The following is a 27,161-nucleotide window of genomic DNA, read 5'->3' on the forward strand; positions in this document are numbered from 1 at the left end:
AATATCATTTATTAAATTTCTTATAATAAAATATTTGAAATCTGCAATAGTGTCCCCAATATTGAAGCTCGTAAAAATTGGTAGCACCTAGCTCACTTATCGGCAAAAGACACAGGAAAGAGCCGGTGCCGATGGGCGTATACACTACACTACGGAAAGGCATGAAATGCTACAAACAAAAGCAAACAGACAGCTAGGTGAACCTCCTTGGTCTAACTATTCTAACTTCCTTGTAGGTGACGGAGAAAAGAAAAAAAACTTTGTGGGAATACAAGCGGAGTGCGTTATCCCACGTTGCGCATGCGCTGAGTTCAATATGTGCTACTCCAATGGAATCTACGGATTCACAGATTTGTATCTGCATCTACTGCGCCTGTGTTAGGTTGAGTCAACCATTGTGTCTGCGACATGTGTATTGTGACTTGTCCAGAAACCTATTGAGACTAATACATTCTTAATTGCCCTTTCAAGCCGAATAGGATTCAGTGATATTACAAATGTAAGAACATTATATATATTATATTACATTATTTCTAAATAATTAAATCCATTATAGTGAACCCCACTATGTCAGAAAAACAACAATGGAACGATAAGTATGCCGGTTATGGATTTACCTGCACAACCGAAAAAGATGGCACACAACGACCGCAATGCATCTTGTGTTCCAAGATATTTTCAAACAGCAATTTCAAACCATCAAAGTTATTAGAGCATTTCAACAATCTGCATGGTGGCGAAAAAGCGCATAGCATGAACAGCTTTGAAGTCAAAAAAGGCTCGGTTTGATACCAGTGGAACTATCCTAAAATTGTGCGGACCAGCAATTCAAAAACCTTTATTAGAAGCGTCATATCAAATGGCATATTTATGTGAAAAAAAAAAAAAAAAGAAACCTCACACGATCGCTGAAGAGTTGATTAAACCTTCTGCTTTAATTATTGCTAAAACAGTTTCAGATTCGGAAGAACATAAAAAAATCCAACAGATTCCATTATCGAATGATATTATACGATCGCGAATACAAGATCTCAGTGAAGATATTTTAATGCAAGTAATTGAAGACATAAAAATCAGTCCACTAAAAATAAGCATGCAACTGGATGAGTCAACTAATGTTGATAATTGTAGCCAACTTTTGGCATTTGTCAGGTATGTGAAGGAAAAAGAGGTGATAGAAGAATTTCTATTTTATGAGCCACTGGAGGTGAATACAAGAGGAATTGATGTTTTTAATCGCATCAAAGATTTTTTTACTAAATATCAATTACTAATGAATGTGATTGGCTCAATTCATATTGAGCCAATCACATTCATTAGTAATTGCATATTGATGCAATGTTAGGCAAAAATTCAGAATTTTTTTCACACATGAAAGGAGAATTACAGGAAGTTATAATAATGCATTGCATGTTGCATCGTCATGCACTTGCATTGAAAGCATTGCCAGAAAGTTTAAAACAACATCTAACTACAGCAGTAAATGTAGTAAAATACATCCGAGGATGAGTGCTTAATCATCGCATTTTTCGTGCATTTTGCAAAGAAATCGGTGCTGATCATACAGTGCTCCTATATCACACCGAAATACGATGGTTATCTAAGGGTCGCATGCTTAACAGAGTTTTTGAATTGCGTGAGGAAATTATTCAATTACTAACTAGTCAAAACTGTTATTTAGTAAAAGATTTTGAGAGTAATGATGCAATGCTGAGGCTGGCCTACTTAGCAGACATATTTAGCCATTTAAATGAATTGAATCTATCAATGCAAGGATTTGGTATAAATATAATAATATCTAGTGAAAAATTAGCTTCATTTATCACAAAATTAGAAATTTGGATACGTCGAGTAGAAAAGGGGAATTTTGCAAACTTTTCCTTGTTTGATTCTGTTATTGCAAAAAATGAAAAGAATACAATTATACCCGACATTGTAATACATTTGAGATGATTGAGCAAATCTTTCAATGGATATTTTTCTACTGGAAATATTACCAAAACTCAGAGATGGATACTGGATCCATTTCTATTTGACTTAAATTTGATGGATGATAGTGATGTGAAAAAAGATCAACTTATTGAAATGCGAGCAAGTAGACATGTTCAAATGGAAATTGAACAGTTAGAATTGCAAAAATTCTAGTGTTCACAGTTACAACGTTATCCAGAGTTGGCGAACGGAGCACTGCATACTCTTACCCTTTGCTACCACCTACTTGTGCAAAATAGGATTTTCATCGCTTTTGCATATAAAAACTAAAGCAAGAAATCGCTTAAATGCAAGTGAGACTTACGCGTATGTCTTTCAAAAAAGGAACCTCGCTTCGCCAATATAATAATGAACAAACAACAACAGACTAGTCATTAATAAAAATAATATTGTTTTGCATTTATATAAAACATACAATGTTTTTCAATAAACAATAAATTTCGCAAAAAATTTATTTTTCTAGATTAAAAAAATTAAAACACATTTTTCAATGGGGTGCGACTCGCTAGAAAGGTTAAGAAACACTGTCTTAGAGTATATCTCTGTTGCTGTGAATAGTCTTACTTTAAAGAATATATATATGCATATATATATTTTGATGTGCTTGTTAAGGTTAATCTTTCAGAAGTCTCTATAGAACTTGGCTTTCATTGCTTTTATTCAAGAGGCATATCTTGCTGCTATCATATTCTATCTCTTTGTAATGTTCATGCTTGAAAATGAGGATTTGGATAATTGAGAGTTAGACTCAACTACCCAAATCCTCAACTATCCAAATCATTGAGACTTGAAATACTGCTTGCATATTTCTATTTTGGTCACCACTTCAAACAAGTGAACTTCACATTCAGGCTTTTTGCATTTAAGAAGTTTCTTCATTTAAATGACAGTTTAAGCAATGATATGAAAATTTCATAAGTATCTTCAAGTATGTAAATAAAATGTGTACATAAAAATTGAATTTAAATTGTTTTATGTTAATAATAAAAATTGAATTTAAGTTGTTTTATGTTAACATTGCAAAAATGTATCAATAACATATGAAATTCAACCAAAATAACAGCTATTTTAAATTGTGTAGAATGTTCTAGTAATATTTAATAATAATATTTATTTCTATAGGAAAGAAAATACGGCTTTGAGGGCAAATGTTAGACCAGATTTAATATCAGTGATTCCAAATGCTGTTGATACTGCAATTTTCAAGCCTGATTTATCTAAAAGTGCCAGTAATAAAAGTTAGTAATTTAAATGCATTATAATTATTTCATATTTATACATATAACATTGTAATCTTTTATAATTGTTTCAAGAACTGTAGTTCTAAGCACTTTTTCTGTACATTTTTAATCTGTCTAATGTAAATAAAGTTACAGATTAAAGAAAAAATAATTTAAATGTAATCTTTATTGCATGTGTATGTTAGGAATGTATTGTGAACTTTTGTCAAGGTAGGTAGTTAATTTATTAAATTAGTCTATTAATATTAAAAATTATGAACAATCAGATTACAGTTGAAGTTAGACTGAAGCATAAATGGCAGACTAATGTTCATATAAAATTAATTAGTAATAAAATGTAAAATGATAATTCATAATTTAGAATTTACTCTACACACATATTTAATTATATAAATAATAACATTTCAAGGAGCCTTAAAAGGAACATTTCCTGCCTTTTAAGAAGTGATTTTTATGGCACATTGTTTCACAGTTAATTTTAATATGTATTTCCATGGTAGATTCAAAAGCTCAAATAAATTCTACTTACACCAAATTACCGTAATTTCTGGAAGAAAGGCCGCATCAGCGGAAACGCCACACTCGAGATAAATGGCAGGAAAAAATTAAAATTACACAGAAACGGCGCATCAGCGTAATCGCTGCAACAGATTAAATTGCGCATGTTATTGTCGTGGGCCGTATAGATGCAAAATCTCAACCTAAGTCCTGATATATGGCATATCAGTTAAGAAAAATGTATGAAATGAAACCATAACTCAAAAATAAATTAAAGGTAAGAAATGTTGAAAATATATTTATGTTCACGAATTTCCACGCACTTCCTACCCACTTTGCAACTTCTTCATAAGATGCTACGCATTTTACCGCTTTTGGTATACGTATGCAATCCTTCACTCATCCAACACTCCCACCACTTTCAGACTTCAGCTTTGAAGGATTTATTACCTGACAAATTTAATGGTTGTAAAATTTTTGTCAAACCACCAGGAATTATTGCTGCAGTCATAGACAATTTTTGACATCTGGTTTTCACTGACTCAAATAAATGAGCACGCATGGAATCCATTATCAATAATCGGGAAAAAAGATCCCTTACAACACTGCCAAACGTGCAGAAAAGCATGGAGGTAAGAAAGGAAGGAGTTGCCAAACCGGCATTAGAAGTGAAGCATCGCTCCGAAGCTTCGGTCACCAGATGGGGGGTTTTTTGTTTACATTCAGAAGCTCACTTGACAGCGCTCTGATAGTATTTCGACACATGACAGTTCCATATAAATCGAAAAACGAAATCAATTAATACAAATCCACAATTTATGCAAGTGCTTGCAAAAAGCATGTATCTGCATTTAACAAAATTCGTAAATATTTATTAAATTATTTATAAATGTATTTGAAATGAAGGATTTATTCATTCATAAACAATTGTGAAAATTACTGTGAAAAAATCTAATTATTAAATTTATATAAATTTAAAATGATTATAAATATTATCTAAATATACACTGAAGTGACAAAAGTCATGGGATACCTCCTAATATTTTGTCGGTCCTCCTTTTGCCCGGCGAAGTGCAGCAACTCGATGTGGCATGGACTCAACAAGTTGTTGGAAGTCCCCTGCAGGAATATTGAGCTATGCTTCCTCTATAGACGTCCATAATTGTGAAAGTGTTGACGGTGCAGGGTTTTGGGCACGAACTGACCTCTCGATGATGTCCCATAAATGTTCGATGGGATTCATGTCGGGTGATCTAGGTGGCCAGATCATTCGCTGGTATTGTCCAGAATGTTCTTCTAACCAATCGCGAACAATGGTGGCCCGGTGATATGGCGCATTGTCATCCATAAAAATCCCATCTTTGTTTGAGTACGTGAAGTCCATGAATGGCTGTAAGTGATCTCCAAGTAGCTGAAGGTATCCATTTCCAGTCAATGATCGGTTCAGTTGCACCAGAGGACCGAGTTCATGCCATGTAAAAACAGCCCAGACCATTATGGAACCACCACCAGCCTTGAACAGTGCCTTGTTGACAACTAGTGTCCATGGCTTCGTGGGGTCTGCGCCACACTCAAACCCTACCATCAGCTCTTACCAAGTGAAATTGTGACTCATCTGACCAAGCCATGGTTTTCCATTCGTTTAGGAACCAACTGATATGCTCACGAGCCCATGAGAGTCGCTGCAGGCAATGTCGTGCTGTCAGTAAAGGCACTCGAGTCGGTCTTCTGCTGGCATAGCCCAAGGAAGACAAATTTTGCCGCACTGTCCTATTGGACACATCCCTCGTACATCCCACATTGATTTCTATGGTTATTTGATGCAGTGTTGCTTGTCTGTGAACATTGACAACTCTACGCAGACGTCGCTGGTCTCGGTCGTTAAGTGCAGGTGGTCGGCCACTGCGCTGTCCATGGTGGGATGTTATGCCTGAAATTAGATACTCTCGGCACACTCTTGACACTGTGGATCTCGGAATGTTGAATTTCCTAACGATATCCGAAATGGAATGACCAATGCGTCTAGCTCTAACTACCATTCCACGTTCAAAGTCTGTTAATTCTCGTCATGCGGCCATAATCACGTCAAAGCCTATTCACATGAATAACTTGAATACAAATGAAAGCCCTGCCAAAGCACTTCGCATTTATACATTTTCTACGCGATACTATGGCCATCTGTATATTTGCATATTGCTATCCCATGACTTTGTCACTTCAGTGTATAATAACCTTAGCATTGAATTGTAAACATAAATTGACATCCTGTTGACAAATACATTATAAAACTAGTTAAGCAAGAATTGTTCGTACTGGAAAGCAAACTGTTAAAAGGTATTGTAAAGCAATTTCTATGATATGCATACTTAAGAAAGTAATAAAGAAGAGTTTTTGAATATGTATTGTTGAAATTAAGGGTAAAAAATCTGATAAGTATAATTAAAAGAATTATTCCCCTTACATTTTGTAATAACTCAGTTACAAGTTTAAAATAATATTTAAAAAATAATCCTTATTTTATTCTCTTTCAGAAATATTCAGAGAAAGTTAAGTACTATTTAAAGTATTTCGCTATTAAAATAAAAGGTGCTCTAATTTGAAATGGACCGAATTGAGCATTAATTATAAATTGACTTTTTTTTTATTTAAAAGATGCCTCAGAATCTAAAAATTCATGTCATATTTGAGAAAGTATTTTAGGAAGAAACTCTATAAATAGAAAAGAAATAATGCATAATTTTAATATTAATAATACAGTAAACTTTGATCTTAATTTTTATAATCCTTAACAGAATAAAATTGACCTTAAATTTTCTTTCTAATGTAATTAACGAAAACTTGTAAAAATATTTCATTCAAATAAAATCATTCTGAGCCAACTGTTCTGTGAAAAGTAAAGCATTTAATTCCGTTCAGAATGAAATGTTGTTTAAAAATGTATTCTTTTCATATACTTAGGACTCTGAAGTATTGTAGAAAAAGAAAATATATAAGTGCATATAAATGTATATATTTTCGGATGTAATTACAAAATATTTACATCCGATCATGTCAAAACCCATTGAACTTAATGGTAAATTACCTAATGTTTTGGTCACCAATGAAGAGATCGAAAGTGCTTCAAAGCAGGGTATAGGGAAACCGGTTTAGGGCCACTCCATCTACAGGGTTCGTAGGAGTCCTTATAAGTGCTTATAAGTCCTTATATTTGAAAATAAAATATAAAGGCCCTTATAGGTGCTTACTTTTTCTTTAAAGCTCTTTTTTTTTTTTTTTTTTTTTTTTCTTTTGTTTATTATGTGTTTTTTGTTTATTGTGTTTATTATGATCGTTATGCTTATATTATGAGCATATGTATGAATGTTTATAATAACATAGTTGCAGTAACTGCTGAAGTATAGTAAACTTCCAAAAATGGTTGTGTTTTAACACAGATTAGCTTTCTAAGTAATAATATTTGGAATGGCTTAAATAAAGGGAAAGTAATCGAATAGTCAAAATAATTTCATTTTTTTGGTCAATATATTATACAGTACGAAGATTGGGAGGTTCTCCCATTTCTCCGCAAAATCTCGAATATTGAAACCATTGCAGTTCGCTGCTAAACAAGTGTATTCTATTAAATTAATATGTTTCACAAACTATAATCAATCAACAAATGGACTGTATTCCTACACTTTTATTAAATTACACTTGTCAGCGATGCGAAATAATTGATACAAAATAAGCGAGCCATTCTACATGGCTGTCACAAACACAATTCTATCAATCAATTATCTTGTTGCCACACATAAAGTTCAAAACTAAAGGAAGAAAAGCAAAAGGAATTTACGCTGTTTGCAACAATAAAATGAAGCAAATGATACTCACATAAATATCCTGGCCCTCGTTGAAATCCCCTGGGATTTCAACAGTTGGAGCATTTTGAAACTTCTTAGTCTGTAATAAAAGATAAACATAAGAAAAAATAATACAAAATATTATATGTGAAGCAGTTCATAGTTTTTTAGTCTGAATAGGAAGAGGACACAATTTCACGACTGGTCGTTTTATGACACCATGACCAGTTTTAATACTAGCAACTCTGACTCTTTGATCTGAGCCCGGATGAACAGCAATTATTCTCCCTAACCTCCATTTAAGAGGCGGAAGGTTGTCTTCTTTGATGAGGACTAAGTCATTGACTTCTAAATTGTTTTGACATTTTTGCCATTTAGGTCTTTGTTGAAGCTGAGACAGGTATTCTCGACTCCATCTTTTCCAGAAGTGCTGAAAAATAAACTGTCTCACATGCCATCTGTCAATGTGATTGAAGGAACTATAATTTAGGTCTGGTTCAGGTATGGCAGTTAAAGACGTTCCTATTAGGAAATGACCAGGTGTTAATGCAGTTAAATCATTTGGATCAGCCGAAGTTGGACACAATGGCCTAGAGTTGACTTTACTGCCGATTCCCATAGTCCACCAAAATGGGGAGATGATGGCGGGTTGAATATCCATTTTATTTCCTCTAAAGACAAAAATTTGTGAATTTCTTGATTTTGCTTACATTGCAAAAAACATTTTCTGATTTCTTTGTCTGCACCTTTAAAGTTAGTACCGCAGTCACTATAAATCTCAAATGGTTTCCCTCTTCTTGCAATAAATCGTTTCAATGAACTTAAAAATGCCTTTGTTGACAAATCTTCTACCACTTCAAGATGTACTGCCTTGATTACAAAACACACAAATAAGCATACGTAATATTTAAATGATTTTTGTCCACGTCCTGCACGATGTTTAATCATGAACAGTCCAGAAAAATCTATTCCAGTTCGATGAAATGGTCGTGATTGTGTTACTCTAGATTCCGGTAGATCAGCCATTATTTGACTTGCAGTTTTAGCTCTAAGTTTGCAACACGTGATACAAGATTTTACTACTTTTCGGATAGCAGATCTAGCAGCTATGATCCAAAATTGCTGTCTAATTAAAGATAGAAGAAGTTCCGGTGCTGCATGCAGATATTTGACATGAAAGTGTCTAATTATGATTTCTGTCAGATTGTGTTTTGAAGGTAATAAGATTGGATGTTTTTCATTTTCTGATAGTTGTGCATTTTTCAGTCTTCCTCCTACACGTAACACTTTGTTGTCATCTAAAATTGGACACAAGCTAAGGAGGTTGCTGTTTGTAGGTAAGTCCTTTCCCAACTCCAAACATTGAATTTCTTTAAAAAAGTGAAATCGCTGTATTATTCTGACAATACAGAAAGTTGCAGCTCGAATTTCATTACTAGATAAAAAAGACGTATTTCTTTCTAGATATGCTACTTTAGAATTCGATATGAATCTTAATATCCAAGCAAATATGCGTTGTAACTTTGGAAATGAAGATATATTTGATATAATAGCAAGTTCCTGTACAGGTTCAGAAACTACAAATGAGACTGTTTTACGTGCATCTGGTAATGCCTCTTCATCTATAAGAATATTTTTAGATAAGGCAATCTTACTGCACTTTAACCAACAAGGACCATTCCACCACAACTGATGAGATAATAGTTCTGCAGGAAATAATCCACGTGAAGCACAATCAGCTGGATTTTCCTTTCCATCAACATGACTCCAGTTCTCAGGTGGTAAGATGGATTGTATTTCAGAAACTCTATTGGATACGAATACTTGCCATTTTTTAGGATCTGACCTTAGCCATGACAACACGATTTGTGAATCACTCCAAGCTTGCACTAAATCAAAATTTATAACTAATGCAGCTTTTACAGACTGAATTAAGCGTGCCAATAACACTGCTGCACATAATTCCAGTCTTGGAATCGTAATAGATTTTAATGGTGCTACACGAGTTTTAGCTGTTACGAGTTTAACATTAATGTCAGAGTTATTGCAAGTTTTGATATAAATAACTGCTGCATAACCTCTTTCAGACGCATCACAAAATCCGTGAAGTTCACATCGAAAATAATCAGGTAGCAGAACTTTCCTAGGTATATTTATAGAATTCAAAAGTTTAACTTCTCTACATAGATTTCTCCAATTTCGATCAATCTCTTCTGTTACAGGATCATCCCATGATAACTGTAATGTCCACAATTGCTGAAGGATCATTTTAGCGAGAATTACAAACGGAGCTATCCACCCCAATGGATCGAATAGTTTTGCTACGAATGACAAAATAATTCTTTTAGTCGGAACACTTTGATACTCTATTTCACCGACATTACATTTGAATTCATCATTGTCCGGATGCCATTCCAATCCCAGAACTTTCAATGTTTTGTCTTCTATTACACGATGAATATTGTCACTATCTGTGTTTGTTAAGCCAGAGGTTTTTAACAATGACGGTTCACTTGCCGACCATTTGTGAAGCTCAAAGCCACCACTTTTTAGCAGATGTTGCAATTCGTCTATCAGTGCAATACCTTCCGAACTATCTTTTACACCAGTTAACATATCATCAACATAAAAATCTCTTAAAACTATATTCTTTGCCTTTGGAAAGTTCAATCCTTCATCAATCGCTAACTGACTCAAAACTTTGGTTGCAAGATATGGAGCAGCTGCAGTTCCATATGTAACTGTTTTCAAACGACAAACTTGTATTTGCTTATACGGGCTATCTCTCCATAATATTCTCTGAAAATCTCTATCTTTTTCATGAACCTTTATCTGTCTGTACATCAATTTAATATCAGCGGTTATTGCAATGTTATGAAGTCTAAATCTTAGTAAAATACAAATTAAGTCATCTTGTATTTTTGGGCCTATCATTAGTGTATCATTTAAAGAAACACCTGTGGTTGTTTTAGCGCTCGCATCGAAAACAACTCTCAATTTTGTTGTTAAGCTAGAGTCCTTCAACACAAAGTGATGTGGGATATAATAGTGCTTATTCTCTAATTCATAATCTGTGTCTGGCACTAATTCTACGTGTTCTAGTGAAAAGTACTCTTTCATAAACTGAATATACTGGTTGTAAATTTCTTTCATAGATAACAGCCTCTTCTCCAAGTATTGAAATCTTCTGTACGCCACTTCACGGGAGTCACCTAGAATATCTCTATTATGTTTGAATGGTAATGCAACTGAATAACGACCTGATGTGTCTCTAAAATGCGAGTTTTTAAAATGTTCTTCACAAAGTTTTTCTTCATTTGATAAAGGTTGTACATTTGGAAACTTTTCTAACTCCCAGAAAGAATTTACTAACTCATCTGTGTTTGTATTCAAATGATTTACATATACTGGCTCAAAATTTGTAGATTCAAAATTTGTAGTACCCGAAATTATCCATCCCAACCTCGAATTTAGAGCAAATGGTAGATCAGGACCACGTTTGACAATTTCTCCCGTCATTAAATGCAGAAATACATTTACTCCAAATAAAATGTCAATTGGTTGTGACTTGTAAAATAATGGATCAGCTAATTGTAAATCACTGAAGTTATCGAAGATGATTGATGGCAAAGATACATAGGGAATGTTATCTGTCACCTTGTCCAGTACAAACGCTGATGTTGATACACGAATATCACTTTTAAAATGAGAAGTGAATACTAAATCGACTTCCCCATTACTTATAGTATTAAATTCTCCTAAACATGATACAGAAATGGAATTATCTTTCACTCGTAATCCTAATTTCTTCACACAATCCCTTGAAATAAATGATCTCTGAGATCCAGTGTCACATAAACATCTACACTTCACAAATTGTTGCTTAGAATTTTGAACTTTTATTAAAGCAGTACACAATAAAATGTGACTGGTTTGATTACCTTTTGCATTCGAATCATAATGAGAGGCACAAACTGTGGCTGAAACGTCCTTAGGACTCGTTAATTCATCTCTTTTAATGATAGATTGCGTAGGCGGAGATATACTGTTTAACTGAGTTTTATTCTTTGAATTATTTACAATGTGCAAAATACTGTGATGCTTCTTAAAGCAATGTTGACATGTATTTAAACTCTTGCATTTTTTGAGCAAGTGCATATTAGATAAACAATTAAAACAGTAACGATTAGATTTTACAAAATCTGTCCTTTGCTGAACCGATAAATTTAGAAATTTCGAACATTTGGCTAAACTATGATCTTCTTTACAATAACCACAACTCAAAGTAGCAACCAGAACATTATTCTTATTTTGAAACACAGATTTAGGTACCTTATTACTTGTTGATTTGCTATTTTGAAGTGTTCTTGCATAGTTTTTTAGGAATTCAATTAAAGTCGTAAGTTTTGGAATTTCATTAGATTTTAACTGACGTTCCCACCATAATTTTGTAGCAGGGTCTAATTTTTGCAAAATTAAATAAGTCATTAAAGTGTCACCAAAATTATCAATGGTTTGATTCAATACTTCTAAAGAACGAATTATTTCATTAATATTGTCAACTAAATTTAAAATAGCAAATGCTGATTCATTTTGAATAGTTGGTAAACTTAAAAAACGTTTAATACATGCAAAAATTTGTTCTCTCTTATTTGAATATCTTTCTTCTAACAGATTCCATGCTATTTCAAAATTACAATCCGAAATTTGAATGGTTTGAATAATGCGATATGCTTCACCTTTCAACGAAGCCTTCAAATACTGCAATTTTTGAGCATTAGATAAATTTGTATTATTTCTTACACAAGCGCTGAAAAGATCTTTAAAAGTTATCCATTCTGTAATATTACCACCAAAAGTCGGTAATGTTAACTTGGGTAATTTAATATTGTCAAGAACCTGTTCTGAAATTACACTATTAGAATTATTTTTATTATTTTGATTTTTTAATATTTTTTCACCTTTAAATTTCCACAAATAAATTTTATCTGTGTACTCCTGAACATTATCTATTTCGTTTTCTAATTCTTTAGTATCTGTAATTAAACTTTCGATTTCAGAATCAAGCTTCCTTAACTCAGTTTCTTTTTGTTTCAATAATTTGACACATTCCTCTAGTTCTATTAAATTAATTTCATCTGCAGTTAAAATAGTTTCAATTTTCTTTACATAATTAGTAAACACTCCTGCGTAAGACCGCTCTTTTTGTTTTAAAAGTTATAAGTTCACTCATAATTGATCAATTCAAAAACAGAAATTGTTCTTAAATCACTTAACACTATTATTAAAATGAAATCGAATTCTATGTTGTATTACAACATTGTTCTTAAAAATTAACAAATTAAACAAATTTTTGTTCAAAATCCACTTACCTCACAAAGTGGATAATTTTCACAAACCATATGCAAATTTGTGTTGTTAGAATACACTTAGAACAGTCACTATCTTCACTAGCTCTCCGGCTAGACTTTTGACCAACAATATGTATTCTATTAAATTAATATGTTTCACAAACTATAATCAATCAACAAATGGACTGTATTCCTACACTTTTATTAAATTACACTTGTCAGCGATGCGAAATAATTGATACAAAATAAGCGAGCCATTCTACATGGCTGTCACAAACACAATTCTATCAATCAATTATCTTGTTGCCACACATAAAGTTCAAAACTAAAGGAAGAAAAGCAAAAGGAATTTACGCTGTTTGCAACAATAAAATGAAGCAAACGATACTCACATAAACAACAAGTGATGGACTTTTTTTTTGTCACCTTCCAATCTGGATTGAATAGGACTAAACGTTCTGCGGTCTACCAACCCAAGCGAAGAATGATTCTATTCCGGAAATTTAACGCAGTCTGTTGAAAATTAGAATGAAAAACACCCCAGTTATTTACTTCTTTATTCTCCCGATACCGGCAGGTGTTGATTCCGATTGCGTAATATCAGATAGGGTAGAATTACGGTGCACATATTGTGCAATAACGTTTGCGATATTTTGCAGAGATAATTAATTTTGATGTTCTGTCTGAGATTTGTTTATGAACACTTAAAAGAGTTTTACTGTGCTTGCTAAGCAGAATATTTTTCAGATGCATTGGTTTATTTTTATATGATGCACATATCGAAATGTCAAAAGCATTTATTTAGTGGAAAAATCTAAAGAGCGGCTACAGTCTGCCCCTCCCCTCCGCTCCTCTTTTTCAAGTTACGCTTGACTGTCCGAATATTCGCCAATTTCCAAGTATGCGGGTTAGTTAAGCTTTTACTGTTAAAGGATGACTGCATGAAGCAAATTTCTGTCTTCTGATTTCAGAAATGTTCCTCTTTTTTACTTAAATTACTTTGCTTGCAATATCTGTTAAGGGAAAACTGATATACAATGAAAATTTAGAAAATGTTCAGAATTTAGATTTAAATTATTTAAATATCAATATGAGTGGAAAAATAAATTGTATTTATTATTAGGTTCCAAGCGAATACAATAAATATGCCTTATTATTAATTTTTTCTATATTTTTAACTGAAATTTCATCATTAAATCTTGTAATATAGTTTAGTTCTGCATAGTTTTTTTTTCTCTCTAGTTCTGTAAATTGAACTGTTAATTAAAATTAAAAAAAAAAAAAAGTAATTATTTTCCATGGTTGAGGTAATGCTTATTCTCTCTTAATAAATACTCCATTTCTCATATTTTAAATTACAAGTCTAATTTTTAAGGTTATGCAGTTGTGTATAATGTAATTAGACAGGTGCTTATTTTTTTTTCTTAAAATGTGCTTGAAAAGGTGCTTATTTTTTTAACTAAAATGTGGCTATGAACCTTGATCTAACTACCTCCATGCAGAAAAGGCAGGGGTGGGGAGAGGATGGGTCCTGGAAGATTCATCGAATGGCAGAGGAGAGAGACTATTCAAACTGATGAGAATGTTCATTTGAAAAGGGGAAGAATGTTATTGTTCTGAGATCCCGTTTAGGGTGAGTAAGGCATGTAGGTCCGTTCAAGCGAAAGAATGTAAACAAAATAATGTTCGCAAAAAGCAACTGAGTGGTCTTTTGTGTGGGAACAGCACCAGTCTATGTACAATGACAAGGCTATCCAAACTATGTACAATGATCATCATAGGAAATATTTTATTTTTAGTGCACCTAAATGCTGCACCCGCTGAAAATTTAAGTTTTAAACACGTAAACGCCGTGGCATTTCTTCTGGAAATTACAGTATTAAATGTTGGTTTTTACATCAAGTGAAAAAGTTTGATAAAAGTTGCATACAACTATTATATGTCATTTTTTTATTACCTACTCTGGCATATCTTTTTTTTTTTTTTTTTTTTATTATTATACACATTTTCCATGATACAAATACTATTCTGTCACAAGTATTCTGCCTGAAAAGATTGACTTTATCATTCTTTTTCTTTTCTTTTCTTTTCTTTTTTTTTTTTTTTTTTTTTTTTTTTTTGAGTGAAAATCCTTTAATGAAATTAATTTATTCATAAGATTTTAATCTAATGTTGTTTAAATATCTTAGTATTATAATAATTCATTGCAAAATATTTAAAAAAAGTTCTTTTTTCAATTTTATTTATTTATTTATTTTAATTTTTATAGGTATGAAGTTGAAAGATGAGATGATATAACTGAATTTTTTTTACCATTATGTTTATAAAATATCATGACTTTTAGAATATGCCTTTTGTAATAAATGACTATTTGGATGGGAATAAATATACATGTTTCTAAATGTAATCAAGTATAATAACTTAATTTGATCAATTGTAATATTAATATGATAGAGGGAGAGAATAATTATTATGCACTTAAAATCTTGTATAATTATTACATTTTAATTAATTTTTTCCTTGTAGTTACTGTTATTGTAATAAGTAGACTGGTGTACAGAAAAGGCATTGACCTTCTTGCTGGTGTGATACCAATTATATGTTCTCGGCATCCAGAAGTTCACTTCATAATTGGTAATACTACAGGCATTTTATTTATTTATACTTATTTTAAAGTAGAAAAATAAGTGTTTTAGTGTTTAATATATTTTAAGCAATATTTTATTTATACAGTTTCGGCAATTATTTTTAGTTACAGTTTCAGCAAGATTATTTTTTAGTTGATGTTATCTCTCATATTTATTCTTCATTATTTAAAATTGAATATTTAACTTTCAGATGCTTTTTTAGATTGTTTTTATTTTTCTTTTAAGTGTTTCTATCTTTCCTTTTCGCATTTAGTGAAATTGCAATAATGATAGATAGCAGATACTTTAAAAAAATAAATTTTGAATTAAAATATATTTTGTCTGCTAGAGAATTTCAGATCAAATTTGTCAAGTTGTACAAGTTTGTAATTTTTTTCATAGATAATTTGATTAAGTATAGCTATTGATATCAAGATATGATTGTTTAAGGAAATGAAGTCTATAAATAATTCAAGTTGTTGAGTGCTCTTCCAGCTATTTTAGAAATATAGATTGAAGACTTTTTTAAACTGAAAATCATATTTATATGCTTTTTAAAATCTTTAAATGTCATATTAGAGACACTGATATATTTTTCTAATGCTTTTAATTGATTTCTAGTTAGTATATTAAATTTTATTATTACTACTTTATAAGTGTTATTATTACTTTATAAACCATTACATACTTGCTGTAATATGCTCACCTACATTCAGATCTTGCAATTTTTCAGTTTTTTATCATTTTGTTGTTAATGTCTTTCAAAAGAATAGTATTTTCGTAATAATCCTTGTACTTCCATTCTAAGTAAAGTTTCATTTCTCCCCAAAATGCTTATAAACAACTTAACATCTCTACCTTATTGATAATGTCTCATATATTATGAATCCATAAAATTACACTAAATCTAATGTAGTTTCAGACATTTTTGTATCTTTCATACTTAAAAGGTTTAGTGTTCCTTTAATCTATTAACCCGCGAGGGCGGTGCGCTGCTTATAGCTACACGAGGATGTGTGTCGGGTTCCGTAAGCCCGAAGCAGTATTTCTTAACAAAACAAAATTAAATTGCGTGTTTGATTGAATAAAAACATTTAAATAATAAAAATAGAGTGTATAAAATACAAAAATATACATTTAAATTTAAAAAGTCTAATAAAATTGTATTTTAAAACAATTTTAAGACTGAAATTATTTATCATTAACAATAATAATCAAACTGATTTCTTTTTTAGCGCAAATGAAATTTAGTACTAATATATGCAATATTAATTTTTACAGAAATAAGTTCAAAATAAAACTTACATTTCGCATTTTTTGCAAATATTCGTGCTGTGTTCACTGCACACGTTTCTCACACTTAGCACAGCAAATTTGTGATTTTCAGTCCTTTACACTATGACACATATAACACCTTTTCCTGAAAAACTTCTGGTTTTTTGCCGGGTGTTCTTCACAGTCTTTCCTATACTTGCAATTTAATTTTTCACTCAATGCGCGGGGAAGATTTTGCAGCAAACTTCTTTCTTGAATGTGATCCTTCAAAAGTTCTAATGCAAGTTCTCTGATAAATAAACTTCGTTTCCTCTATTGCATTGCTGGCATTTTCGCAGATAACAATAATATTCTAGCATTTATAGCTGTAATGTTCAACATACTGAAGAATATTGTCATTGGCTATCTGTTGCTAATTCTAGCAGTAGTATAAGTGGATGACATTTCATGTACTACTTCTACAGCACCCTTTGTTAAATTATAAAAAATTATAATTTCTGTCTTTTTTTTTTTTTTTTTTTTTTTTTCTTTTTGCGTCTCCAGTTGAAAAATCGATGGCGCTGTCATTATGTATGGTGGACAACAGAACAATGCATTTGTTTTTCTTTGGTGTGTAGGAAACTAATGTCATATTTTTTGAAATCCAAATAATGATAAATATACTTATCTTTTTCTGCCACTAGTAAATTCTTTTGGCAGTTCTTTTTTATTTTTTCTGATTGCTCCCACGAGTGTAATTTTCTTTTCAAAGAGATCATTTGCCAAGGTATAACTGGTATACCAGTTGTCAATGGTAAGGTTTCGTCCTGAGTTCAAAATAGACTCCACCAACCTCTGGGCTACTTTAGAAGGACCATTTTCTAAGCTATATGGCCCTGTGGGTTGCCTTCCTGCATAAATTTCAAGATTTGAAGTGTAAAATGTCCTTGCATCAACTAGAGCAAAAACTTTAATTCCATATTTTGCAGGTTTACTTGGAATGTATTGACGAAAGGAGCATCTTCCATGAAAGGGTTGTAATTTTTCATCAGTTGTGATGTATTCACCAAGACTGTAAAAGTTTTTGCAATTTTCAACGAACTTTTCAAAAACATTTCTTATTGGAGCCAGTCTTTCAATTTCCCTTCTAGAAGGACGATCTCGTATGTCATCAAATCTCAAACATCTCATTAGAAATAAAAAAACGTTTGTAAGGCATTGTTCTATGAAAAATGTCAAGCCTTGTTCCATCAGTCGCCCAAAGGTCGCGAACATGTACGTGAGAAGCTTTGTGGAGTCCTCCAAAATAAAGAAGACCAATAAATGCTCTGATTTCTGTGATATTTGTATGTCGAGCATCTCTCTCTCTTTCAAATTTGATGGCAATGGATTCGATATAAATGTTCGTACAATCCACTAGAAATTTTACTATTATTTCATCCATAAGCAGTTGCCAAGAGTTCATTGGGGAAGACACAAACTTTGCTTCACCAACATTTCCAGGCAATTTTGTCACGATGTTGTGAGCACGATTTATCACAGCCAGTCTTGGTTCTTTTTTACTCCATTTTGTGATTTTATCTTTGCCAAAATAACAATTCGCAGACACTGAAATACTTGATTCATTACTAGAACCATTGCTTGAGTCTAATTCCTCTTCAGAATTCGATTGGTGATCACTAAACTGTTCTTCGTCAACTATTTCTTCGTCTTCTTCATTAACTGAATCTTCAGCTAATAGTTTCTGTTCAGTTGCAACTTCAGCTAATAGTTTCTGTAATCTTTTCATTTCATCATCGTAACTCAAATAGCGAGACATTTTTGCAACTGCCTGATCTCCTTCACAACTCTAAATGACAATGCGAGCGCATGCCTCAGGCCTGGGAAGCCTGGCTTCCCAGTTTCTGAGAAAAGAGGGAGGGATAAATTCCGGAAATGCTTGTGAATGACACATACATGACCTTGAACGCAGCTACTGAGAACGTCAAAAAATTTCACAAAAGAGAGAAATTTGTGTGTTATGTTTTTGTAACGACCGAGCCTGCGAGGCCCGACGCGCGTCCTCCCGGGTTAAAAAATCATACTCATTGATGAGTAAACATTTATCAGTTTAGTAATTATTTTTAAAATATCTATATTTTATCAAAAATTAAAGTATCAGCTTTGAATCATTAAACTTGATCTTGCAAAATTACCAAATACAAGTGTATCATTTGATAAGACATACTAATGCTTTCAGATATCTGTATAGTATCTGGTTAATTGACCTTTACAGTAAGTTTTAGAACACTTCATTAATTACTTAACCAAACATAATTTAATTTATGTAGCAAATTGTAAAGTAAAATTTGAGTTAAAATAGCACACTGAATAATGATTATTGGAGGACTTAAAGCAACAGAATCGGCCTAATATTCATAAATTTGCAGGACTGTTTTCATAGGTTTAAATATTGTTTTGCACTTCTGCAGCAAGAAGGTTCTATATTTAAACCTTCAAAATTTGTTCTGTAAATTTATGAACATTACACTAATTCTTATTGCTTTAATTCCTTCAATAATCAAATATATAAAATAGAACATGATCTAAGGAAACTTTTTTACTCTTTTTAGTAGCTTTTTTTTTTAATTGAGATTTAATTGCTCTCAGTATTTGCATCTTTAAATTTATTCAGTTTATAATATTCACCATATCATTCATAGTTTTTGACAGAAAATTTTAGAGTATGATTTATTTCTTTTTCACGTACAGTTATTTTTGTTGGGATAATTCATTCAACAAATGTTAGATAAGCTAAATTATGCATTCTGCATTTCTCAAGAATATTCCAATAAAATATTTAATGTGTATAATTATTGGTAACCAGGTGCTTGCTGCCCTTCAGAATTTGCCATGTGATATTATTAGCCCAAAGGGGCATTAAGACCCAAAGGGCTATTAGTTTCAAAATGGCACTTTGCATCATTTCACAGTTTAGAGTGTTTCTTGCATTGTGAAAAAGCAACGATTCCTAGACCCATCAAATTTTCAGGAATGTAGTCCTCCAACCAAACATTAACCACTTGGAAGCCTGAATTTCGAATTTGTTTTATTATCTTTTTCAAGTTTTGTAAAATTAATTTTTAACGAATTTTTGATTAACAAACTCGGTGATTTCAAAGTGAGAAATGGCAACACTTTACGGAAACAAAAAAACACTTTTATTTCCAGTGGTGAGTGCCGGTCCTTATGCATATTATAAGCTAATAACAGTATCAAGTACAGTCAAAAGTCATTAATCCGAACTCGTCAGGACTTCGGCGATTCCGGATTATAGATCATCAGTTTAAATCTGGTAAGATGGCATGCAGAAATTATAAAATTAAAAATATGAAACTGTAATTCATAAACTACAGAACAATTATGATCTAAAGGGTAGCAAAATTTACAAAAAAAAAAAAGCTTAATATTTATTTGTTTACTTTATTAAACATTTCTTTCAATGTAAGTTGTTTAAGTTGCTTCATTTTATGTGATAATACTTTCTCTTTAATTCTATAAACAGACATAATTTCTTGTTCAGTTACAAAGTTCCGCTGTTCAAATCCGATAATTGCTGCGTCGAGAATACCGACTAATTTGTCAATGGAAATTTTTTCGTTTTCAATAACCTCTGTGTCACTTTCTTCACTATCAGAAGCGAATTATAATGATGAGGAATTTGATTTAAATCATATCAAAGACGGAGTACATCGAGATGAAATACTACATTTAGTAAGGAATTATAAGCCAAATAAAATAAAAACATCTGCCCTGAAGATAAGGATAGTGCTGACAGATCAACTTTCAATTAATCGTGCGCCGCGGCGTCCCCCCCCCTTGCGCCGCAGAGCAGCGTGAAATTGATAAACAGATTTCGGAATGATTAGAGAAACGAAGGATATGCCTTTTTCCATTTTTTGCAGCAATTCCACTTTCTGTTTAATGGATTTCGAAACTTTCGCTTTGTAGATCCTTTACATATTAGTAAATATAAATCGAAACTTCAAGCTTACTTTTATAAAATTGCTCTAACAGTCTGCAAAAAAATAATAAGCCGGATCCAATTCAAAGATTAAGGAACAATGCAATCTGCAACATTAACTGAATTAGATAATTTTAGCTTAGCTTATACCGTCCGTTATACATTAAACGCGCATGTGTAAACGTATTATGCGCATATTCGCAGCCGTAAAGGTCTTTCGCGCATGCGTCAACGCTACGCATGTGCAGAAAGTTTGTAGCTTTGAGGTCCGGATTATGGGTGTCCGAATTAACGACTTTTGACTGTATATTAAATGTACTAAAAATGATATAAGTCCTTTTTTAGTACATACACAAGATTAAAATTAATTTTTAGGATCAATAAAAGTATGCTGTAAATCATGTATTGGCCATGTCTGATCTATGACGTTACTCATATTACCAAACATAATTTGTAATTTATATGAATAATTATTCTTAATGTTGAGAATAATTTTTGAATATTATTTAAACTTACTCTTTAGGTTTTACAGTGCAAAATTAAATAAAAAGAAGTATCCTTAAAAAGAGTAGCAAAGTAATGGAGGAATTTGGGAATTTTTTAAATTACAAAAAATTTAAATCATTAACAAATAATAGCACTCTTTCCTACATTCATATTTTCTATTAAAGTTATACATTTTAAGTTCTAAAATAGTCATAATATAACAACTATTAAAACTTTGGACTCTTATTTTATAAATTTAATTGCTTTTATGGCAACAAGTCTTTAAGTCTGTGTATAACATAAAAATTTCCAGAAAAATTGCTTTGATCTCATGCAGTTGATTATTAAATTTCTAAATTATGCATGACCTATTCTTGTTTATATTTAGGTGGTGATGGTCCTAAAAGAATTGTATTAGAGGAAGTCAGAGAACGTTACCAACTCCAAGAAAGAGTTACTCTTCTTGGAGCTGTAAAACATGAGAATGTTCATGACGTAATAATATTTATTTATTTATTTATTTTATTTATGTATGTATTTTCACTTTAAATGTGTATTAAACTTTATTAATTTTGTTTACCCAACATGAAAAATAACAATTAAGTTAATACTTTCATTGACAGCCTAGAATAAAACATATATTTTAAACTATTGGAGGATGCATGCTTTAAAAAATTTATGTGCTTAAATCATAGTTTCTCATTGTGGGTGTTTTCACTCATCATTCACTGTTGAGAAGATTTATGGAGGGAGGGATGTTAATTTGAGAGGTGATAAAAGAGTATTGGCAAACAAATAGGCAATAAGAACATGATTAAAAAAACCTGGTTCTGTGAATACTTTTGAAGGAAGCGTTTAAATATCCATTTGAATACACAAGTGTTAGTCACATATCTTAACAAGAATCACACAAAAACATATTAGTCAATTGCTTCACATATTTTGATCCAGATTGCAAATGGTTTAATTTTTTCCCAAGAAGGAATGGAGCTGTAAATTGACAGTCTAATCTAAAAAACTGACTATGAATATAACATCCAGTGCACACAGGTAGCATGTTCATTTAATGTACACCACTACTTGTGTTAACGTAGGAGAAATATGTGCATGAATTTTTCTGGTGTATAAGTGTTTTGAGAAGACTTTAATTTTTAGCATTCTGGTTATGTACTGTGTGATGAGTTTTTAAATATTATTATTGTGAGAATATACTGCAAGGAGAGGGTTGAGCAAAATAAACCTTGAAAAGGGAGTAGTAAACCAAAGATATATGGAAAACAATGCTGTAAATCTTTAAATATGAAATAACTAATTTGTGTACTTGTGTGTTATCACGATCACCTTAGATGAAGTCATCTAATTTTCAGAATTGGCCAAACTAAGGCAACCATGCACTTAACCATTCTTCAGGCAACCATGCTCATATCAATCCTTCAATCAAGCAATGTCACCATTTTTGTATGTGTTCTCTTTTTTTTTTTTTTTTTTAAATTCTCTGCTGTAAGGGTTTTTATAAACAAATCATGATATTTTTTGCCTTTCGTCATAAATTTTATTTTAAAATGTGCACTTGTAGAATTTTCCAGCAATGGAAGATGCTGTAGTAAAATTTCTAGAGTAATACAGAATTTTGCCATAAAAGTTCTAAAGGAAGCAGCGAGGATATTCATTTGGTAAATATCTGATTTACCAAAGTTTAAATTATGCCAAGTCTCTGCAATTCTGCGATGCTATTTTAAGCAAAAACAGATCATTTTGCACTTGTAAAGAAGAATAACGTAAAAAAATTATAGAAAACTTTGAAGACGAATGCAAGATTTTTTTTGTTAGAATATTACTAAATTTAATAATTAAAATTTGTATTTTAATTTGCTTAAGTCTGTTTTATTTTCATATGTTGATAATATTTGCTGATTTACGATAAACATTGATAGCTTTGGAATGTTTTTAAAAAAATTTGCAACGCCACGGGCTTGCGTCTGATAAATCTGAAAAACATCACCAAGGTGGTTGCATTAATACTTAAGTACCCAAATTTGACAACATTTTTTTTTAATTGAAAGTTAAATGTATATATATTATTTGACAAAAATCAATAAATATTGCTTTGGTACTGTTCTGTTATTGGGACCGAATTCAGAAATGTATGTATGGATGGATGTATATGTTCATGTATGCATGTGTGTGTAGGTATGTATGTGTAATATGCACATACGCACATGCATACATATACACATTTCTGAATCCGGTCTCAATAACAGAAGAGTATGTTTTATAATTTTTTTAACTGTGAAAATTTATAGTAGATTTGCAAATATTGTTAGCCTTATAAAAAATGTTATATAAAACACTACTTTCATAAAGAAATGAAGATTTCTATAGTAAATATGTATTATGTATGGGCAGTAGTGCCATTTACGTACAAGCTGCACAAGCTATAGCTTAGGGCCCCCACTTTCTTCTTTCCAAAAATTATACCATACCCCATATAAAAAAATTGACTTATGTCCCTCATAAAGGGCCCTGTATCTCAAATAGTTTAGGATCTCGTCAAATCTAAATCCAATGGACTGGATTTAAATTTATTTTCCTGTCTCTGAGTATTTGCTTTGAATACTTAAAAAGGTAATGTAAAAATAATAAACAATTTAAACTGAAAGCTTTCTTTAAGTAGGAAATAAAACATGAATTATTAACATGAATTCTTTTCTGTTTTTAATATAATACTATATTTGTAATAACTAAAATATTGATGTTCAAAGTGCAAGTTGTATTACAATGATGAATGAAACTTGTATTATTTTAGGTTTTAGTCAAAGGTGACATCTTTCTGAATGCTTCCTTAACAGAAGCTTTTTGTATGGCCATTTTAGAAGCAGCATGTTGTGGGTACTGTATACTTTATGCTCTCATGCTTTATTTAATTTTGAACCCTTCTAAATATCAAGACTGTTATTTTGTGTTTTCACTATGTATTTATTAAAATTATAATTGTTGCAATATTAATTAAATGTACTTATATTCACCAAATGTAAAATTTAATGGATGAAACTCAATTGATAATCTATATTACCTTTAATGAAACTTATTTTCAACTTTTTTGAAAGTTTAAATTTATGTTTCTGTTTACTATATATTTATTTATTTCTAAAACTGTGTTAAAAATTGGTTCAGAATATTTTTAATAATTGTTTCATTCTTGAAATAAATTTAATCTTCTTTTTTTAATGTGTACACTGGTGTGCATAGCATTTATATGTTAATGTTGTTCTAAATAACAAAATTCAAATTATATTCTTTAAACTGAGTAATGAAAAATCAAGTTTGTATCTTGATTGTGTAGTATTTGTGTCTGTCTGTAACTTAGTTGACTTTTAGTAATGGCAGATCCATACTTTATAATTTGTATTTCTAGTAATTTGCTTCTTAATGTATTTGCATTTTTACAGAAAAATATTAATAGACGATCTTGCCTTAATTGTCATTTTACATTATTATTATGAGAAAAGGCATTTATTTAACACTCTCAGCATTATGGGCGTAAAATTCCGTGTAGAAGGGTGGCTTTCTTATTCATTACAACTGAAAATTTCTGCGAGCTCTTAATGTATCTGATTTTGGGTTGGTTGTGTATTGAAAGAAAAGGAATCAAATTATGAAGAAAAAGAGTCATTTTTTAATTATAATCAAGAAAATACCATTTATTCATAATATTTTTAGGAAAATTTCAGGGCTAAACTCATGTTTAGAAAGTTAAATGTCTGTATCTGTATAACTTCCCCCCCCCACACACACACACACACAAATTTTTAAAAAGCTAGTAATAAAAATATAAGTTTGCTAAGAAAATTCAAACATTCAAGATATTACTTTTTCTTCTGTTCTGTAAAGCTATGATATATACTGAAGAAAATGAAAACAACAAAGGAAGATTGATATGGATAGATCTAAGGTAAGGAAGCTGTAATGAAAAGCCTATGTAGAACAAGAAATAAAGGAAAATTAATTAAATTTGCAAAAACAATTTTTGAACAGCCAAAAAACAAACAAAAAAATTAATTATTTAAAATATATATAAATAAATAATTGCAAAAATAATTTTTGAACAGCCAAAGGGGGTGTTGTTGTTGCTAAATTTTTTAATTTATCTTGAAACAAAGAAAACTAGAAAAAATTGTAAAGCAGTCTATTTCATGTTTCATGTTTCTATGGTAATGCATAATAATTTAATATGTCATTTTTAAGAAAATGCTTTTCGATTTAGGCTGCAAGTTGTAAGTACAAGTGTTGGAGGTGTACCAGAAGTGTTGCCACCAAATCTTGTCTGGCTAACTGAACCATCTGTAAATGGTAAATTTAACTTCTTCAAAAGTATGGGTGGGCTGTTTTTATATGACAAGAAATATTTTGTGTGAAACCTTTTTTTATGAAGTGAAAAGTCATATTTATCCATGCTATCCTATATTTGAAAATGTATTTCATACATTTTAAAAATGTAGAATATTATAAAAGTTAAGTATGCATGTGTTTATATTATGTAGCTTTTTCTTGGGCAACATAAGTTATATAAGAACAATAAAGCTTAGTTCAGATTACATCAAAATATCAAAATCCAGTTCTTGCAATATTAAAATGTGTAAAATTATGATATTTTACATAAATTTCAAACAAAGCATTAACCACTTTCTCTAAAAAGACGAGCCATGCACGTCGAAATGCTGTTGTCTAAAACCGCACGAAAAAATGAAAATAACGTGTTGCACACGTCGCCTAACAACGAGATTGTTTATTTCTCAAGTTACAGCTCTGAATTGCACTCGCAGAGCGGGCCCACGAGCGGTAAAGTTGCTGAATACTAATAGTTCGATCAGAGGCTCGAATCCTGCGAACGGGCTGGCTGCATAGGCGTTTTCATGGTTTACCCCATGTGTAACATGTATACAAGCCAGTTTCCCTTAGAAAGTCTTCCACGAAGGCATCCCACCCCTTAAGCTCTCGAGGCTTTGCCATAATCACACACATGCACTCGCAAATGCGGAGCAACGTATATGAGACACTTTATTGCTTGTTATATTGTAGCACATGGCACCGCAACTGTGAAGTTTAGTCGTACCGCAAATGATTAACTTAGGCATTCCTCATATTAAAAAGTAATTTTAACTTTCATGCTAAAGAATAATTTTAACTTTTCATTTTAGGTTTAGTAGATGGCCTTGAGGAAGCAGTGCTAGATCGGGCAAATAAAAAAATTGCACCTCCATATATCGCTCATCAAAGGCTTTCTAAAATGTATCAGTGGAATGATGTTGCATCAAGAGTTGAAAAAGTTTACGATTCAGTCATCAGTAGACCAGTGGATGATTTACAGTGCAGATTAAGAAAGTTTGTAAAAATTGTATAAAATTGAATTAAAAAATGAATTTTTGTGATTTATAAGGTACTTCAAAATTTCTTGTTAAATTTTGAAGTACCTATAATTTTTTTAGTTTGGGTTGTCTCAATCTGTGCAAAAACAATCAAATAGATATGCTATATCATTTTTGTTTGCATTTATCGAATTTTTTCTGAAAATCTGTTATGTTATTGAGTATTTTGGCATAGTACAGATTTTTCTATAGTGCAAAATTGTTTCTTTGCTTTCTTCTTTGAAATTCTGGTTTAATATTCTATCAATAGTGTGAATTAATTCTTTTAGACATTACTCTTTTTCAGCATTCGACTTTTTTCTTCTTTTATTCCTCTAAATTATTTTATTAAACCATATTTTCTTTACTGTTTTATGTAGAAGAAAAATGACTTCATTTAATTTAATCTGAAGCATCTATTGAAAGTCAGGTACAATAAGTAGCATATTCTAAATTAATTATTAG

The 27,161-nt window shown here is 31.3% G+C and overlaps 1 protein-coding gene across 4 annotated transcripts in view; it reads left to right on the top strand.

The window, feature by feature from the left end:
• PIG-A (phosphatidylinositol glycan anchor biosynthesis class A) overlaps positions 1 to 27,161 on the top strand; it is a 67,007-nt gene that overhangs the window by 27,614 nt on the left and 12,232 nt on the right. For all 4 annotated transcript variants that reach the window (XM_085813568.1, XM_085813569.1, XM_085813570.1 and 1 more), the window contains 6 exons: positions 3,115 to 3,230; positions 15,448 to 15,555; positions 21,680 to 21,786; positions 24,098 to 24,180; positions 25,556 to 25,641; positions 26,490 to 26,673. In XM_085813568.1, coding sequence (XP_085669694.1) covers positions 3,115 to 3,230; positions 15,448 to 15,555; positions 21,680 to 21,786; positions 24,098 to 24,180; positions 25,556 to 25,641; positions 26,490 to 26,673 — 684 coding nt within the window. The remainder of the gene's footprint in view (positions 1 to 3,114; positions 3,231 to 15,447; positions 15,556 to 21,679; positions 21,787 to 24,097; positions 24,181 to 25,555; positions 25,642 to 26,489; positions 26,674 to 27,161) is intronic.

This window comes from Stegodyphus dumicola, chromosome 3 (genome assembly GCF_044657685.1).
Source record: "Stegodyphus dumicola isolate Sdum_Otavi_A_Nest chromosome 3, ASM4465768v1".
In the NCBI taxonomy this organism is placed as follows: Eukaryota; Metazoa; Arthropoda; class Arachnida; order Araneae; family Eresidae; genus Stegodyphus; species Stegodyphus dumicola.